The sequence below is a fragment of the Oncorhynchus mykiss genome, chromosome 14 (genome assembly GCF_013265735.2).
Source record: "Oncorhynchus mykiss isolate Arlee chromosome 14, USDA_OmykA_1.1, whole genome shotgun sequence".
Taxonomy (NCBI): Eukaryota; Metazoa; Chordata; class Actinopteri; order Salmoniformes; family Salmonidae; genus Oncorhynchus; species Oncorhynchus mykiss.
In genome coordinates this window covers 9,800,596-9,817,294 of record NC_048578.1, presented here as the reverse complement: position 1 = coordinate 9,817,294, position 16,699 = coordinate 9,800,596, and the positions used below count along the sequence as shown (strand labels likewise).

The following is a 16,699-nucleotide window of genomic DNA, read 5'->3' as shown; positions in this document are numbered from 1 at the left end:
GGTCGTAAAGCGCTTAGGCGCTATCGCTAACCTGGACTGGGGTATCCCTCCACTGCTGTAAATCTGACCCCCTCCCTCCAGCCTCTAGAGAAATGCCTGTGATGCCTGGGAGAGGAGAGGACATGTGTTTGTGTGTGTATGTCTGTAAGCAGAGGCAGGGTTTATGGTGAAAGACACTGAAAGATTGTGCATGTGCGCTGTACATATGTATGTGTAGAGAGGGTTATATAGACAGCCGCTGAGTCAGTGAGCATAGAAGACACCTCTTAAAATAATGAGATATGTCAGCCCTCTTGAAAGTGGAGAGATGGGGAATCGGTGCGTGCAGGGGAGAGAGAGGGATAGATACGATTAAAGAGCTTGACATAGTGCCGGAACAAATGATGAGCTGGAGATAGAGAGAGAAATGGGGACAGAGGGAAAGATAGGAGAATTGGGAGAGAGAGTGAAATATGTGTTGGGCAGTGTATGGGGAAAGAGAGAGAGAGGCTCATAGAAAGATGGACAGTGTCAAGGCTTGAAGTTTAGAGAAAAAGATATGAGCCAAGAGGGATGGAAAAGAGATTGAGCAGGACCTAAGGGGCAGAATTATCATACAAACACACACACACTTCACTCTGCTCAGACACACACACCCACATAAACACACCTTAGCCACCCATTGATATCTCTCGCACACACACACACACACACATACACACACACACACACACACACTCTGGTAAGATGAGGGGTGGGGGTGTGTGTCTTTTTGTCAATAACAGCTGGTGCGCAATGTCTAATATTAAAGAAGTCTCGAGATATTGCTCGCCTGAGGTAGAGTACTTTATGATAAGCTGTAGACCACACTATCTACCAAGAGAGTTCTCATCTATATTATTTGTAGCTGTCTATTTACCACCACAGACTGATGCTGGAACTAAGACCACACTCAGCCAACTTTATAAGGCCATCAGCAAACAAGAAAATGCTCACCCAGAAGTGACACTCCTAGTGGCACAGGGACTTTTAATGCAGGGAAACTTAAATCAGTTTTACCACATTTTTACCAGCATGTCACATGTGCAACCAGAGAAAAAAAAACTCTAGACCACCTTTATTCCACACACAGACATACATACATAGCTCTCTCCTGCCCTCCATTTGGCAAATCTGACCATAATTCTATCCTCCTGGTTCCTGCTTACAAGCAAAAACTAAAGCAGGAAGTACCTGTGACTCGCTCAATATGGAAGTGGTCAAATGACGCGGATGCTACGCCACAGGACTATTTTTTCCTAGCACAGACTGGAATGTGTTCCGGGATTCATCCAATGGCATTGAGGAGTATACCATCTCAGTCATCGGCTTCATCAATAAGTGCATCGACGACGTCGTGCCCACAATGACCGTACGTACATATCCCAACCTGAAGCCCTGGATTACAGGCAACATCCGCATCGAGCTAAAGGCTAGAGCTGCAGCTTTCAAGGAGCGGGGCAATAATCCGGACACTATGCCCTCAGTCGAACCATCAAACAAGCAAAACTTCAATACAGGATTAAGATTAAATCCTACTTCACAGGCTCTGACGCTCGTCGGATGTGACACGGCTGGAAAACTATTACAGATAACAAAGGGAAACCCAGATGTGAGCTGCCCAGTGATGCAAGCCAACCAGACGAGCTAAATGCCTTTTATGCTCTCTTTGAGGCAAGCAACACTGAAGCATGCACAAGAGCACCAGCTGTTCTGGATGACTGTGGGATAACACTCTCGGTAGCCGATGTGAGCAAGACCTTTAAAACAGGTCAACATTCACAAAGCCGCAGGGCCAGATGTATTACCAGGACGTGTACTCAAAGCATGCGCGGACCAACTGACATTTTCAACCTCTCCCTGAATGAGTCTTTAATACCTACATGTTTCAAGCAGACCACCATAGTCCCTGTGCCCAAGGAACCGAAGGTAACCTGCCTAAATTATTACCACATTTAGCACTCACATCGGTAGCCATGAAGTGCTTTGAAAGGCTGGTCATGGCTCACATCAACAGCATCCTCCGGATACCCTAGACCCACTCCAGTTCGCATACCGCCCCAACAGATCCACAGATGACTTCCCGACGGGCCACCCCCAGGTGGTAAGGATAGGCAACAACACATCTACCACGCTGATCTTCAACACTGGGGCCCCTTAGGGGTGTATACTTAGTCTCCTCCTGTACTCCCTGTTCACCCACGACCGTGTGGCCAAACACGACTCCAACACCATCATTAAGTTTGCTGACAACACAAATGGTAGGCCTGATCACTGACAATGATGAGACAGCCTATGGGGAGGAGGTCAGAGAACTGGCAGTGTGGTACCAGGACAACAACCACTCCCTCAATATGAGCAAGACAAAGGAGCTGATTGTGGACTACAGGAAAAGGCGGGCCGAACAGTCCCCCATTCTCATCAATGGGGCTGTAGTGGAGCGGGTCGAGAGTTTCAAGTTCCTTGGTGTCCACATCACCAATGAACTATCATGGTCCAAACACACCAAGACAGTCGTGAAGAGGGCACAACATAACCTTTTCCTCACAGGAGACTGAAAAGATTTAGCATGGGTCCCCAGATCCTAAAAAAGTTCTACAGCTGCACCATCAAGAGCATCCTGACCGATTGCATAACCGCCTGGTATGGCAACTGCTCGGCATCTGACTGTAAGGCGCTACAGAGGGTAGTGCATACATCACTGGGGCCAAGCATCCTGCAATCCAGGACCTATATAATAGGCGGTGTCAGAAGAAAGCCCATATAATTGTTAGAGACTCCAGTCACCGAAGCCTTAGACTGTTTTCTCTGCTACCGCACGGCAAGCGGTACCGGAGCGCCAAGTCTAGGACCAAAAGGCTCCTTAACAGCTTCTACCCTCAAGCCATAAGACTTCTGAACAATTAATCAAATGGCCACTGGACTATTGACACAGTACCGGCACGGTACCGTACCCCCTGTATATAGCCTCGGTATTGTTATGTTACTGTGTTACCCTTCATAACATTTTATTTTCTACTTTAGTTTATTTGGTAAATATTTTCTTAACTCTTCTTGCACTGTTGGCAAAGGGCTTGTAAGTAAGCATTTCACGGTAAAGTCTATACTTGTTGTATTCGGCGCATGTGACAAATACATTTTGATTTGATACTCTTGCTTATACACCCACACATACATCATAACCCCACCACCTCCCTTCCTCTTTCTCCATCAATCACTTTCTCTGTCTCACACTTTTACACACACACACACACACACACACACACACACACACACACACCACACACACAGTCACCGCTGAGACAGGAAATACCCTTTGGGGGAGGTACAGTGGGGCAGGAATGGGGATGGTGACTGGGCGGAGAGGGGTGAGACTGTGGGGTTTCCCCATCTTGCAGACGCATTAAAAGCAAATGAGATATGTACCATGAAGCTCCCAGCAACGTGACTGACTAACTGACTACAGTACACAACATAAACCCCCATAGCTACCCAGATAGGAGGTGAGAGGGGTACGCAGTGTGTTTTTCTTTTATCACAGCTTGGTAATGTCTCTATGATTGTCTCCTCTGTGGCTGCACGACACACTGCACAGAATAACTATCTCTTTCATCTTTAATCTCGTTGTTCACATATAGGGTTTTAATACTGTAGTCCGTTACACAACGATGTTCTTACTGTCTGCACAGTACAGGACACTGTAATAATTGCTGCCTACACTAAAAGCACATCTCTCAGCTCCCAGCCCCTTGATGTGTGTGAAGCCTTCCAGCTGTGCAGCATTTCAACAAGGGGACTCATCAGCTCACTGCTGTTGCTCTCTACATTGTCCCGTGCTTCAAGGAAAGGCATGTATTTTAATGGGATCATTTCAAGTACATTTACCCAAACCACTCCACTCATAGACAGCCAGGTGTGGGGGAGGAGAGGAGGGCACATGACTGAGATCATTTCCATGCAGATATGATGTGATGTTCCCTCGCTCCAATTTGCCGAGATGTGTCTCACTCTGTCTACCTCTAGAGAGTTGGGATTAAAGTGGTGTGTGCCTTTTTTCACCGCACCGTGGGTTTCACTGAACACTAGCCATTACTGTTGACAGAGGGAGAAAATACTGGAGCCGGAGGAGCCCAGTCAAGTGGATCTGGCTGCCTCTGTCGATCATAGAGACACTCCAATAGAATAGGACTAGGGTTTCCCTCCATCTTGGCTCCTCCTTGTGTCAGTTTCTTCTGTCTTCCTTAGAATGGAACAGGGCCGGCTGGCAATCCCATCGTGGCTCTAAAAGTGTCTGTGCCTATCTGTATCTGAATGTCTCTGTACTCCATAGGCCCGCTCCAGTAAAATAGGCAAGGCTGGCGTGCGATCCCTTCCATCTTGGCTCTCAATGTGTCCATCTGTACGTGTCTGTCATCCATTGACTTTCACTTCACTCCAGAGCCAAATCCACAAAAGATCATTAATGGGGGTAGAACAGGACTTCTGGCTCAAAAGCTGAGCAGCTCCTAGTTTTCCCACCAAGCTGGCACGGCACAGGGATTAAAACGGCCTATCTGTGCCTTGCCTCTCCATGCGAGCTACACTGTTTGCTCGCCATGGTGATCACAGAGAGAGGGAGATGAGGAAGAGCAGGATATCGGGAAGATACATTGGGGAAGTGAGTAAAGGGGGTGGGGGGACTCGGGGGAAAGAGTTGAAGAGCAGTGAGGGAGAGAGAAAAACCTGCTGCCTTTTAACTAACTGCTCTCAGCCTCCACACGGCAAGACAAATGCCAGGGCTTGGCGGTCAGAGAGAGGCAGGTTGCGCATGGCCAAAGAACAGGGGGAAAAGCCTAAAAAAGCCATTAATGGCTCTTTAGGCTGCTGACTCTTGTTTTCAGGATGTTGTTGTCCGAGGTTTTACATTTGTTGCCTCCAAACATTCAACCCAGTTTAGTGTTTTGGGAAAATAAACGTCCATTTCAACATCGTCCTCATTTGTCACCTCCCCTGCTTTGTTTTTGGTTATGTTATTAACGTAATTATAATGAATTACCTTTCACCAGATAGAACTAAAAACGAGTTTAATCCGATCCTTCTCTCCGAAAGCAGATTTGCATTTGGGTACAAAGGTTCAGTTGGTTTAATGAATCTGACCTTCAAGCCGAATCATTAGCTGTGGTCGCGCCCTAGCAGAACAGTTATATCACGGGAAAAGCACAAATTTTCTGAAAGGATGGTTGAGGACTGTACTCCTAACAGAGGCTGGCTATAGTCAGTGGTGAAAGGCAGAGCAAACTGCAGCAGATGTGGCCTCTGCCCTAACTGGCATCGTAGACAGGGATGCTACTGTAGACGTTCCTCGCCTCATTGATCCTAGTCTGTTCTCTTAGCCCTTCTGGTGCTCCTAACATTTAGACAAATGGATTGCGGTCCCCACCGGTCGCCTCCTGTGTCATGGCGGCTTAGCTGTGAGCTGGGGCTGAGCTGACAGGAAGTCCCCGTGGAGGTGCCATGTCACCGGCGCGGTGTGACATCAGCAGTGTTCCTGTCACCATGGTCTGGGCCTGGCCAGTCTCTGGGAGTGACAGAGACGAGGGAGGATGAGAGATGAGATGAGAATACTTATCTACACTGAGTTTGGCTAAGAGCCAGGTAGCAGGGCTGATTCTCCATGCCTGGGACAGGCTCGCTGCATCTAGGTTGCTGTGATACTGGATGGGAGATGAGGGACTGTAGGGGCCACTTGCACTGCATTGGGGCCATTGGTTCAGAGGAGAGAGAGGGAAAGAGAGAGAAAGTTGGTGAGTCAAAGAGAAGCTTTCACCAATTGCTTCTTTAAAAAATAGTTTTCGATCACTATAAGAGGTCTGTGATTTGAATACAGTAAGTGGAGTGCACTGTACACGTGTAGCGACTCCCGTCCAGAGTGAATGCATAGCTAGACAAAGACACACTGTGCATTCAATCTAGTGAAGATCTTTGGAGTAGTATCATGCTTGGAAAGTCTGAAGGCATTATTGATGACTGAGTGACTGACAGTGACACATTCTGTAGTTTGTCATGGTCACACAACAGATCTGTGTCCATGCCAGGGGACACAGTGGACACATGTCATCTATCTTGTGACTGACATCCACTGTGATGAAACTCTGAGTAATACTGCCTTCTGAGTAATACATGCCAATTCTCTTCTCCTTTCTAAAGTGATTGCCAAGTAACCATATGACTGCTATTATACTGTAGGTTAACCAAGTGTCGTTTTTTTTCTGATTTTCCTTTTTCCCTGGTGATTACTTGATTTATCATTGTCATTGATTGACCAGAGTCCACTTACCTGTTTTCCCAGGTCTAAATTAGTTCCTGGAAGGGTGCTAACCGTCATAGCTTCGACCCTCCAGGCTCAGATTAGAATACCCCAGATTTAGCTTATTGGTATTTCTTCCACCGCATGCTGGAATGCATAGATTGTTTCCTGGGAAGCCAATAAGTCAGGAAGCAGTTGCAAGGTAATTAGTAGGCAACAGAGAGACCAGGAAGAACATTACAGTGCTCCAGTAGGGCAGCAACAGTTGTCTCAAAAGATAATTCCCCCTCCCTGTTCACGCACCCAGCCCCTCTCCTCCCAGCTCTAATTAATGAATAATCTATACAACTATAACCGAGACAAAAGCAAACACGTACACACAGCCACGTCAGAGTTTCCTGGGGAGAGTTGCATGGAAAAAAACTGCTTTGTGCTTTAGAATGCAGAAAATGATTCAATCAGAGACGACAAAATATGGAAAGGTGAGAGTAGAAGAGAGCAGGAGATATGACACAATGTAGACTTGAGAAACAAAATGAAGTGCTTGAGAGAGAAAGAGAGAGAGAGCGGGTGAGTGTCAGTGAGAAGTAAAGAGAAGAGAGAGAAGTAAAGAGAAAATAGATATACAGTTGAAGTCAGAAGTTTACATCAACTAAGTTGACTGTGCCTTTAAACAGCTTGGAAAATTCCAGAAAATGATGTCATGGCTTTAGAAGCTTCTAATAGGCTAATTGGCATCATTTGAGTCAATTGGAGGTGTACCCGTGGATGTATTTCAAGGCCTACCTTCAAACTCAGTGCCTCTTTGCTTGACATCATGGGTAAATCAAAAGAAAAAGACCTCAGAAAAAAAATGTACACCTCCACAAGTCTGGTTCATCCTTGGGAGCAATTTCCAAACGCCTGAAGGTACCACATTCATCTGTACAAACAATAGTACGCAAGTATAAACACCATGGGACCATGCAGCCGTCATACCGCTCAGGAAGGAGACGCGTTCTGTCTCCTAGAGATGAACGTACTTTGGTGCGAAAAGTGCAAATCAATCCCAGAACAACAGCAAAGGACCTTGTGAAGATGCTGGAGGAAACAGGTACAAAAGTATCTATATCCACAGTAAAACGAGTCCTATGTCGACATAACCTGAAAGACCGCTCAGCAAGGAAGAAGCCACTGCTCCAAAACCACCATATAAAAAGCCAGACTACGGTTTGCAACTGCACATGGGGACAAAGATCGTACTTTTTGGAGAAATGTCCTCTGGTCTGATGAAACAAAAATAGAACTGTTTGGCCATAATTCCCCATCGTTATGTTTGTAGGAATAAAGGGGAGGCTTGCAACCCGAAGAACACCATCCCAACCTTGAAGCACTGGGGTGGCAGCATCATGTTGTGGGGGTGCTTTGCTGCAGGAAGGACTGGTGCACTTCACAAAATAGATGGCATCATGAGGGAGGACAATTATGTGGATATATTGAAGAAACATCTCAAAACATCAGTCAGGAAGTTAAAGCTTGGTCACAAATGGGTCTTCCAAATGGACAATGACCCCAAGCATACTTCCAAAGTTGTGACAAAATGGCTTATGGACAACAAAGTCAAGGTATTGGAGTGGCCATCACAAAGCCCTGACCTCAATCCTATAGAAAATGTGTGGCCAGAATTGAAAAAGCGTGTGCGAGCAAGGAGGCCTACAAACCTGACTCAGTTACACCAGCTCTGTCAGGAGGAATGGGCCAAAATTCACCCAACTTATTATGGGTAGCTTGTGGAAGGCTTCCCAAAACGTTTGACCCAAGTTAAACAATTTTAAGGCAATTCTACCAAATACTAATTGAGTGTATGTTAACTTCTGACTCAATGGGAATGTGATGAAAGAAATAAAACCTGAAATAAATCATTCTCTCTACTATTATTCTGACATTTCACATTCTTAAAATAAAGTGGTGATCCTAACTATATATATGTATATATATATAGAGAGAGAGAGGGGGGGGGGGAAGAGAGTGAGAGAAAGAAAGAGAGATATACTGTATATGTAAAGAGAGAGAGAGCGAAAGGGAAAGGGATGGAGAGAGAGGGGAAGATAGAGCACCAAATCTGACAAATAGCTTTTTTAAGTGTCCCAGGAGTCCCCTGTAGATTGTGTTCTGTGCTCCTCAGAACAGCCAATTCATTAGTGGATGAGAGACAGCGGAGCCTCTGCCTGGACATTACATAACCTCTGTAAAAACACACACACGCATGCCACACACACAAACACACTTGCACGGATGGACGCACACACTGCTGCTAGATAGTCTGGTGAAGGACTGGCTAACAAATAGAAGCTACATATAAACAGAGTGCCTGTCCTCCAACAAATGTTGTTATTAATTGTCCCATATATTATTAATAACGCAGAGTAAAATGCAAGTGAATGTTGAATCGTGGTGTGTTGTATCTATGGCATAAAGCTATGAATGATTTACTATAATGAACATAAGAGCCTTTGAAAATACTGTGGTAATGTGGTAAGCATTGAGAGGTGAAATGTCTTGAATTAGATGGAGCTGGAAGGATCTTTCAACCCCTGAGTGTATGTGTGTGCGTGTGCGTGCGTGCGTGGGTGGGTGCGTTTGAGTTGTGTCTCTTGTTTCTTAAGTAATGGCGCTTCATGTCTCTGTCTCTCATTTGCTAAAAAGCGAGAAACAAGAAGGGCTCTCAAAACCTCTCTGATCAGTGGTCACCCTCCTCCTTCAGCCATGGCTCATTCGGTCTTCTCCTCTCCTCCCTCCGTCTCTTTCTTTCCTCTCCTCAGGAACACTTCACCCCGGAGTGCAAGTTCAAAGAGTCAGTGTTTGAGAACTACTACGTGACCTACTCCTCCATGATCTACAGACAGCAGCAGTCTGGTAGGGGCTGGTACCTCGGGCTGAATAAAGAGGGGGAGATAATGAAGGGAAACCACGTGAAGAAGAACAAGCCAGCAGCCCACTTCCTCCCCAAGCCTTTGAAAGGTGAGACTGTCCATCGTTCTTCCTATAGGGTGCTTGGCTCTATATTGGAGACAATAGAGCAGGGTTCCCCAACTGGTGGCGCGTGGGCCGAGGGTTTTATTTGGCCCTCCCCATGTTTTCTGAGCCCCCCCCCCCCCACAAAAAAAATGTTTAAGAAAAATGCAAATGTTTTTTATTGTTGGACATAATAGACTGTAAAAACACCAGGAAATCAGTTCCAAGTTATTTTCATTTGAGAAATCTGTTCCGAAGTATTCCCACGCATAATAGAGAGACAATGTAAACAAGGTTTGAAATTATTTTGTTTTAGTCAGACGTTATATCTGTATGGGCTTTTTGCTGTCAATTTGCAGTCTCCAAATTATTCCGCTCAAGAAAAAATAGGCCCGCGACTAAATCTAGATGTTTCTTAGGTAACTTTACTTTTTCGAAAGTTTCTTCATTATTCTCCCAAGCCCATTACATTGCAATTGAAAGTTTATTGGTGATTCACTATGGCCTGGAGCACTGAGCTTTGGCAGCGGTTATTTGTATAAATGGGAGACTTTCCAGAAAAAAACACCAAGCTTCTTTTTGATTAAATCTCTCTCTCTCTTTCTCTCTCTATCTCTCTGCGGGTAGTCTCACTCTACAGCCTGGGGAAAGGCTGCTCTCAGACCCCCCCCTGCCGTCAGGCTTTCTGCTCTGAGGCAACGGTGTGTGGACAGGGCTATTGAGCACTCCCCAAAAGCTATTCATACTTCATTGGAGCCAGACAGTGGAAAAGGCATTGGCAGTGTCCATGCCGAAAAGCTGCGGAAATGATAAAGTGCTGCCTGTTTGAATAGAGACAGCTAGGCTTTTTAACACAAATGTCATGGTGAAGAAGAAGCGCCCCACCTCCACCCAACCAAGCCAGGTGCCTCATGGAAGGAGGGGGGATGATTGCGTGCTGGATAGATGGATCTGTTCATGATGTTGAAAAGGCCACAGCTCTTTCATCTAGAACAAGATACAGGCTTACCTGTCAACAGAGAGAACAAGATAAAACTGAGAGTGTCTGGACTCCACTTCCACGAGATGAAAGGATGAGCTTTTAGACAAAAAAATCCCCATTAAAGAAAGGAACCACTGGTGACGCAAATTACTCAACCGACGAGAGCACCAAGCGGGTAGCAATTTATTTATAAACATCTGATCAGACATTCAGTCGTTTCGTCATTTGGATCCGTCAAGTTCCAAGCTTCTTTGGTGGTTGCATGATTTACAAATATATTGTGACCCTGTTTGTGTACAGACCTGAAAATCATGGTTAAAAGATTACAATAAGTTGTAGTCCCTAAATTGGGGCAGGAGGGCGTTGGAGAGTAATGCACTGGGCTTTGAATCTCTTTCAACCCCTTTTTCACAAGGGCAGAAAGGTACAGCAAACAGACAGCTGTGATGATGATGCTTTCTCTAACGGGTTTGCGGTTGGCTTGGCTGCTCTTATCCTCCGACCGACCGACCGACCAGTAGCTCATTAAAAATCCAAGTCTCTGATCACTGTAATAGCTTTTTGGTTACATTTAACAGCCCGACCAGGGGGCCCAAACACACTGAAGAGCAATAGCCAGAGAATGATCGCCCCACACTCGAGGGAGGGAGGGAGGGAATAAGTTGTATAATAAGATAAATATGATAAATATGACACATTTCTGGCTTTCTAAGTGGAAGAAGAATTGCAGACAAATGGCAAAATAAAGTTGTCATAATGAAGTAAATATTGGAGCTCGCTTTTATCTCCAGACAATTGTACCTTGCTTTCATTGCAAAACTCCAAACCATGACAAAAAGGCACTATTCTCTATCTCCCTACATCTTAGATCGAGTGCTTATCGAGCCTAGGAGATGGGAGAGAGAGAGAAATAAAGCTTGTGTGTGTGTTAAGCTGCTAGGTCGAAGAGGGAGATATACAGTAGAGAAAGAAATAGAGGGATGGGTGGTAGAGGAGAAGCGTACATGAACTAAGGATGAACGGCCCCAGCGGTGAGATGGACTGACCTCCAGGTCATCCTCCAGCATTAGAGTTGCATAATGCCATGGCTAATAAGCCCAGTATCGATCCCACACAGCTTCCCACTGAAGTCCACTATTGATTGACTCGTGTGCACAGGGATTCTTTGTGTGAAGCGTGCTGCTGTCACCAGAAAGCCAAGGCTAAGGGAAGGAAGTATCTTTGGAGAGACCACACATCAAAGCATATTCTGGCAAGAGGCTGTTTAAGGAGTGGCTCCTAAAAACTAAAGAGATCCGAACCTCTGGTGTTTCTTCTGAAACGTTTAAGAGATGCAAACGAGCTTGCTTTAGCTCGGCGTGCTGCCGTACACTTCAAGGAGAAGGGTCCAAGCTCCTGAATAGTTCATGTAAGGCAGTGGCTATAAGTACTTTCTGTCCTAAATAAATGCCTTGTCCTGGCTTTTTCTTACTCCCTTCTGCATATTTAAGGGTTGTACATTATGTTAAGATATACAGTGATATGATCGGAGGGAATTGAGCAATAGAATAGACTAGAACTTGGATCTCCAGATGGACAATGCAATTCTATTCTATTCTGTTATATTCTATTTTATTCTGTTCTACTGCTCGGATCCGCTCATCTACACTAGCAGCCTTATCCATGTGTCTGACCATTGCCCCGTATGTCTGTCTGTCCCACAGTGGCCATGTACAGGGAACCCTCCCTCCACGACCTGACAGAGTTTTCGCGCTCCGGCAGCGGCACGCCAACCAAGTCCCGGAGTGCCTCGGCCGTGCTCAACGGAGGCAAGACGGTGAGCCAGAATGAGTCCACGTAGCCGGGCGTCGGCGGGCCGGGGTAGACGTAAGAAGACACCTCACCCTCAGAAGAGTGTGGCTTCCAAGCAGACTTCTCTCTCCAAAACCATCGGCAGTTCAGGACAACATTACGACTATGAACACCACCACTACCACCAACCAATCACCACACTTGATTAGGCTCCATATCTCTCACCATACTGTCAACAGGGACATTACACCTTGAGCCGTTTTCTGTTGGTCACTCTCTGGTGGTAAGAACTGTGTACCAGTTAGCTCATCTTTTATGGTTTTTTGTTTACTTCCTGCAGATAACAACTACTTTTACTTATAGGTCCTGATCATATAGACACCTACCCAGTCATATCTGGCAGGCAGGCAGGTAGAGAGGCAGGTGGTCAGGGCAACTGGTGAGGGTCTGGGCTGCTGGGGCTGCAGTGGATGGAGAAGTCCCCTGTTTCCGTGTGTCATCCATGATGCTTCTATGTATACGAAGCCAATCCCCCGGGGGTTCAGCTTTAGCGAAGCTGCAACCGCAGCCAGCTGTAACGGTAGCTCTCCTGCATTCTAGTGCACAAGCTCAGAAGAGACTTGAGCTCTCTAGCATTAAAAAAAAGCCTACATTCAGCTGACCTGGAGAATAATCGGAAAGGCGTGTGGCACTCGCTGTTTGAGCGACAACGCCATAGCTGCACCTTTACTTTGCTAGTTTTCTGAATTAGCTGAGACCTTTTTTCTTTTCTTTTTTTTTCTCTCCCCTCCTCCCCCTCCTCAGTATTTGTGTTTTTGTAGCGGTCTCCACAGTGAAAGGGGTTTCAGCAAACCAAAGACAGAGCTGAAAGAGTGTCCCTTTAAGCAGTCTAACCAAGCCAGTATAGAGATGCAGCTGGAAGTTGTTGAATAATTTTTCTTCATGTACATTTTTGATGAGAGAAAGAAAGTGAAGAAAGAGACTGCATAAGAGAGGGAAAGAGAAAAAAAAGAGCTAGAAGGGACTGTGGTGTAGGAAGTTGTAGAAAGCTCAAGGGAAGGAGACTATTATTACTGGTGAGCTCTCCGGTTGAGTTTGGTATGAATTGACTGTTCAGTGTCCCCGCCTTCTGTTTCTATTGTGTCACATTGTCTTCTGTCCCTGTGGTCTGTTCTCCAATCCAGTGCTTGTGTCATGCCTTGCCCCGTTCCCCTTTGTTGACTCTTATTGGCCGATTCAGTTCACCATATAAGGATATGGTGACGGCCCCCATCCAGGACTTGTCTCGTGTTTGAGTAACTTATCGTGGTGACAATTTTCTATATATAATAATGGGGAAAAAATACTGTGGAATTTTAGGTGGCTTAAACATTTTATAGGATATGTCATATTTGTAAAAGTGAACAAGAAAAAAGAAGAAAATGAATAAAAGAAAGAAACATCAAACTCTTCCCTTTCTTGCACAGGGCATGTACAAACACGGTTGTGTACGAAAGGACCCTTTTTTGGGCTTAGTACTCCTTCCCTTCAGCTACATACCTTGTTCATATGGAACATGCTACTGGGAGGCTTGGTTTGTCTTTCGTTTCCTTTGGGGGTTTTGAAGTGAACATATCTATTGCATGGGAGACAGCAGGGGATTCTGGACTATAGAGCTATAGTGCATGATGTAGGCTATGTGTATTAACCCATGTTGGATCATGTGTTCCTAATTACCAGGACAAAAGTGAAAAACAACCTGTACAGGCAGATGGCTGTCGCTCGGCCTGCTACCTTCCAAGTTGTTTATTATTTGTTGTATACACAAAATGCACTGAATAAAATGTTTATATTAAGATATACTTTTAAAACGTGTCTTTTCCTTTCCTTTCTTTCCTGAGGTACTCCACGCTCCTTTCTGCATACTGTTCACGACAGATCTGATGCATACCGGTACATTGAATGTGATACTATACCAATGAAAAAGAACACAACAACTCTGCAGTGTTCATACTGATGCAGCCAGGGATTATAATGTTGTAGCTATGGCTGATGTGTAGCTAGGCGGGGCTGGACTACGGTACTCCAACACTGCTGGTCCTGAGGAGTTTGTGAGAGGTGTAAATAAAATACATTTAAAAAAAAGAATAATACTTGCAAGTAATCGAATACTAACGTCCGTTCAGAAGTTTGAATATTAAAATAACCATACCCATCCCTACCATGTGCGAATCCAGGTTCAGTTTTGCATTTTAGACCCCAAAGGTTAAGGTTAGGATATGGAAGGGGTAAACTGATCCTAGATTAGTTTCAAGTTGTAATGTCACATGCACAAGTACAGTGAAATGCCTTTCTTAGAATCTCAAAACCCAACATTGTAATAATCAATAACAATGTATTACTAGACAAAAACACAAGAAATAAGAATAAGAAATATGAAATACACAATCAAGTAAGTAAGCAAACTATATACAGGAAATATTGAAAAAGTCAGTTCCAATACCAAGTGTACATGTGCAACAGGATATATGGTAAATAGGGTAGCAGTTGCTTGTTTGTGAGTGGGTGTGCGTAGTCAGTATAAATGTATGTGCATATTATGTGTGAGTGACCAAATTATGGAGTGAGGGTTTGTGTGAGTGTGTAGGGCCCTGTGAGTGTGTATGGCCCGGGTGAGTGTGTAGGGCCCTATGAGTGTGTAGGGCCCTGTGTAGAGCCCTGTGAGTGTGCATAGAGACAGTGCAAAAATGTAAATAAAAGGTCAATAAAGATACAAGGTTAACTCAGAGAGTCCTTTTAGCTATTTTGTTAGCTATTTATAAGTTGTATTGCTTGGGGATAGAAGCTGTTGAAGAGCCTGTTGGTGTCAGACCCGATGCACCGGTACCTCTTGCAGTGCGGCAGCAGAGAAAATAGTCTATGGCCTCACACCGAAGTACTTGAAGCTGTCTACCTGCTCCACTGCCACCATGTCGATGTGGATGGGGGTCCATTTCCTGCAGTCCATTATCCCTAAGGGGCAATGTCTACTCAGAACTCATAGCACAAGACAGCAGAATCCTAAGCCATCAGTATACGTGTTCCACTGTAAACGAGGAGCCTTACACGCCGAGCACGCACACACGCCTCTTGATGTAATTAGCCCCTACAAAGGATCCACTCCCATTGGATGGAGAAACGTCTGGCATAGCAGAACACTCCAGTTATGCAATACTCTTTCCATCCATGCCCATCTGTGGAGCGTAATGCAGTGCTAATGCTAATTTGAAGGCTAACCCTCTGCCGGGACAGAGGACGCACAGAGCAGGAGGACGGTGAGACGATGACACAGTACACGACAGGACTAATGAGGCCCACCTCTCCTTGACCTCTCCCTGCCTCCAGCATCTCAGAATGTGGTCATCTTACTTACACAAGGTTTTGTAGAAGATCACTGGCCTGGTTGTCACCAACTGAGCGTTCCAGGAGTTATAGGCTCTGACTGGTGTCAAATAGTGAGTCATATGGAAATGCACAAGGTGAATACATAAAAGCAAAGCTAGGGTTACTGGGAAATAGTGGAACTGAATCAAGGAATTCACCTAACGTTTGATTGCTGCCGTCTTGAGACAGATTTCCGTCGCAAAACAGATTTTAATCTCAGCAGGATCATCCTTATGAATAAAGGACGAATGCAAATAAAATGTTTGATCACATCAAAATCAAATGTTTGTCGTATGCTTCGTAAACAACAGGTGTAGACTAACAGTGAGAAGATTACTTACGGTGCCTTTTACAACAATGCAGAGAGACGAGGAATAAATACACAACGAGTAACGATAACTTGGCTATATACACGGGGTACCAGTACTGAGCCCATGTGCAGGGGTATGAGGTAATTGCGGTAGATATGTACACCACAGGAGGCTGCTGAGGGGAGGACGGCTCATAATAATGTCCGGAACGGAGCAAATGGAATGGCACCTTGAAACAACGTGTTTGATGTATTTGATACCATTCCACTGATGCCGCTCCAGTCATTACCACAAGCTTGTTCTCCCCAATTAAGGTGCCACCAACCTCCTGTGATGTATATATAGGTGGGGATAAAGTGACTAGGCAGCAGGATGGATAATAAACTGCAGCAGCAGCGTATGTGGTGAGTCAAAAGAGTGAGTGGAAAAGGGGATCAATGCAGATAGTCCAGGTAGCTATTTGGTTAGCTATTTAGCAGTCTTATGGCTTGGGAGTAGATGCTATTCAGGGTCATGTTGGTTCCAGACTTGGTACATTAGTACCTCTTGCCCTGTGGTAGCAGAGAGAAGAGTCCATGACTTGGGTGGCTGGAATCTTTGACCATTTTTAGGGCCTTCCTCTGACACCAGCTGGTATCGAGGTCCTGGATGGCAGGGAGCTTGGCTCTAGTGATGTACTGGGCCATATGCACTACCCTCTGTAGCGCCTTGTGGTCGGATGCCAAGCAGTTGCCATACCAATGCAACCAGTCAAAATGCTCTCAATGGTGCAGCTGTATAACTTTTTGAAGATCTGAGGGCTCATGCCAAATCTTTTCAGCTTCCTGAGGGGGACGAGGCGTCGTCGTGCCTTCTTCATGACTGTGATGGTGTGTTTGGACCATGATAGGTCCTTAGTGATCACACCGCCCCACT

The 16,699-nt window shown here is 45.4% G+C and overlaps 1 protein-coding gene across 5 annotated transcripts in view; it reads left to right on the top strand.

The window, feature by feature from the left end:
- The window catches only part of LOC110488756 (fibroblast growth factor 13), a 202,976-nt gene extending 189,064 nt beyond the window's left edge, over window positions 1-13,912 (top strand). For all 5 annotated transcript variants that reach the window (XM_036942898.1, XM_036942897.1, XM_036942900.1 and 2 more), the window contains 2 exons: window positions 9,106-9,304; window positions 11,984-13,912. In XM_036942898.1, the coding sequence (XP_036798793.1) occupies window positions 9,106-9,304; window positions 11,984-12,120 (336 nt within the window). In that variant the 3' untranslated portion in view covers window positions 12,121-13,912. The remainder of the gene's footprint in view (window positions 1-9,105; window positions 9,305-11,983) is intronic.
- The last annotated feature ends 2,787 nt before the right edge of the window (window positions 13,913-16,699 follow it).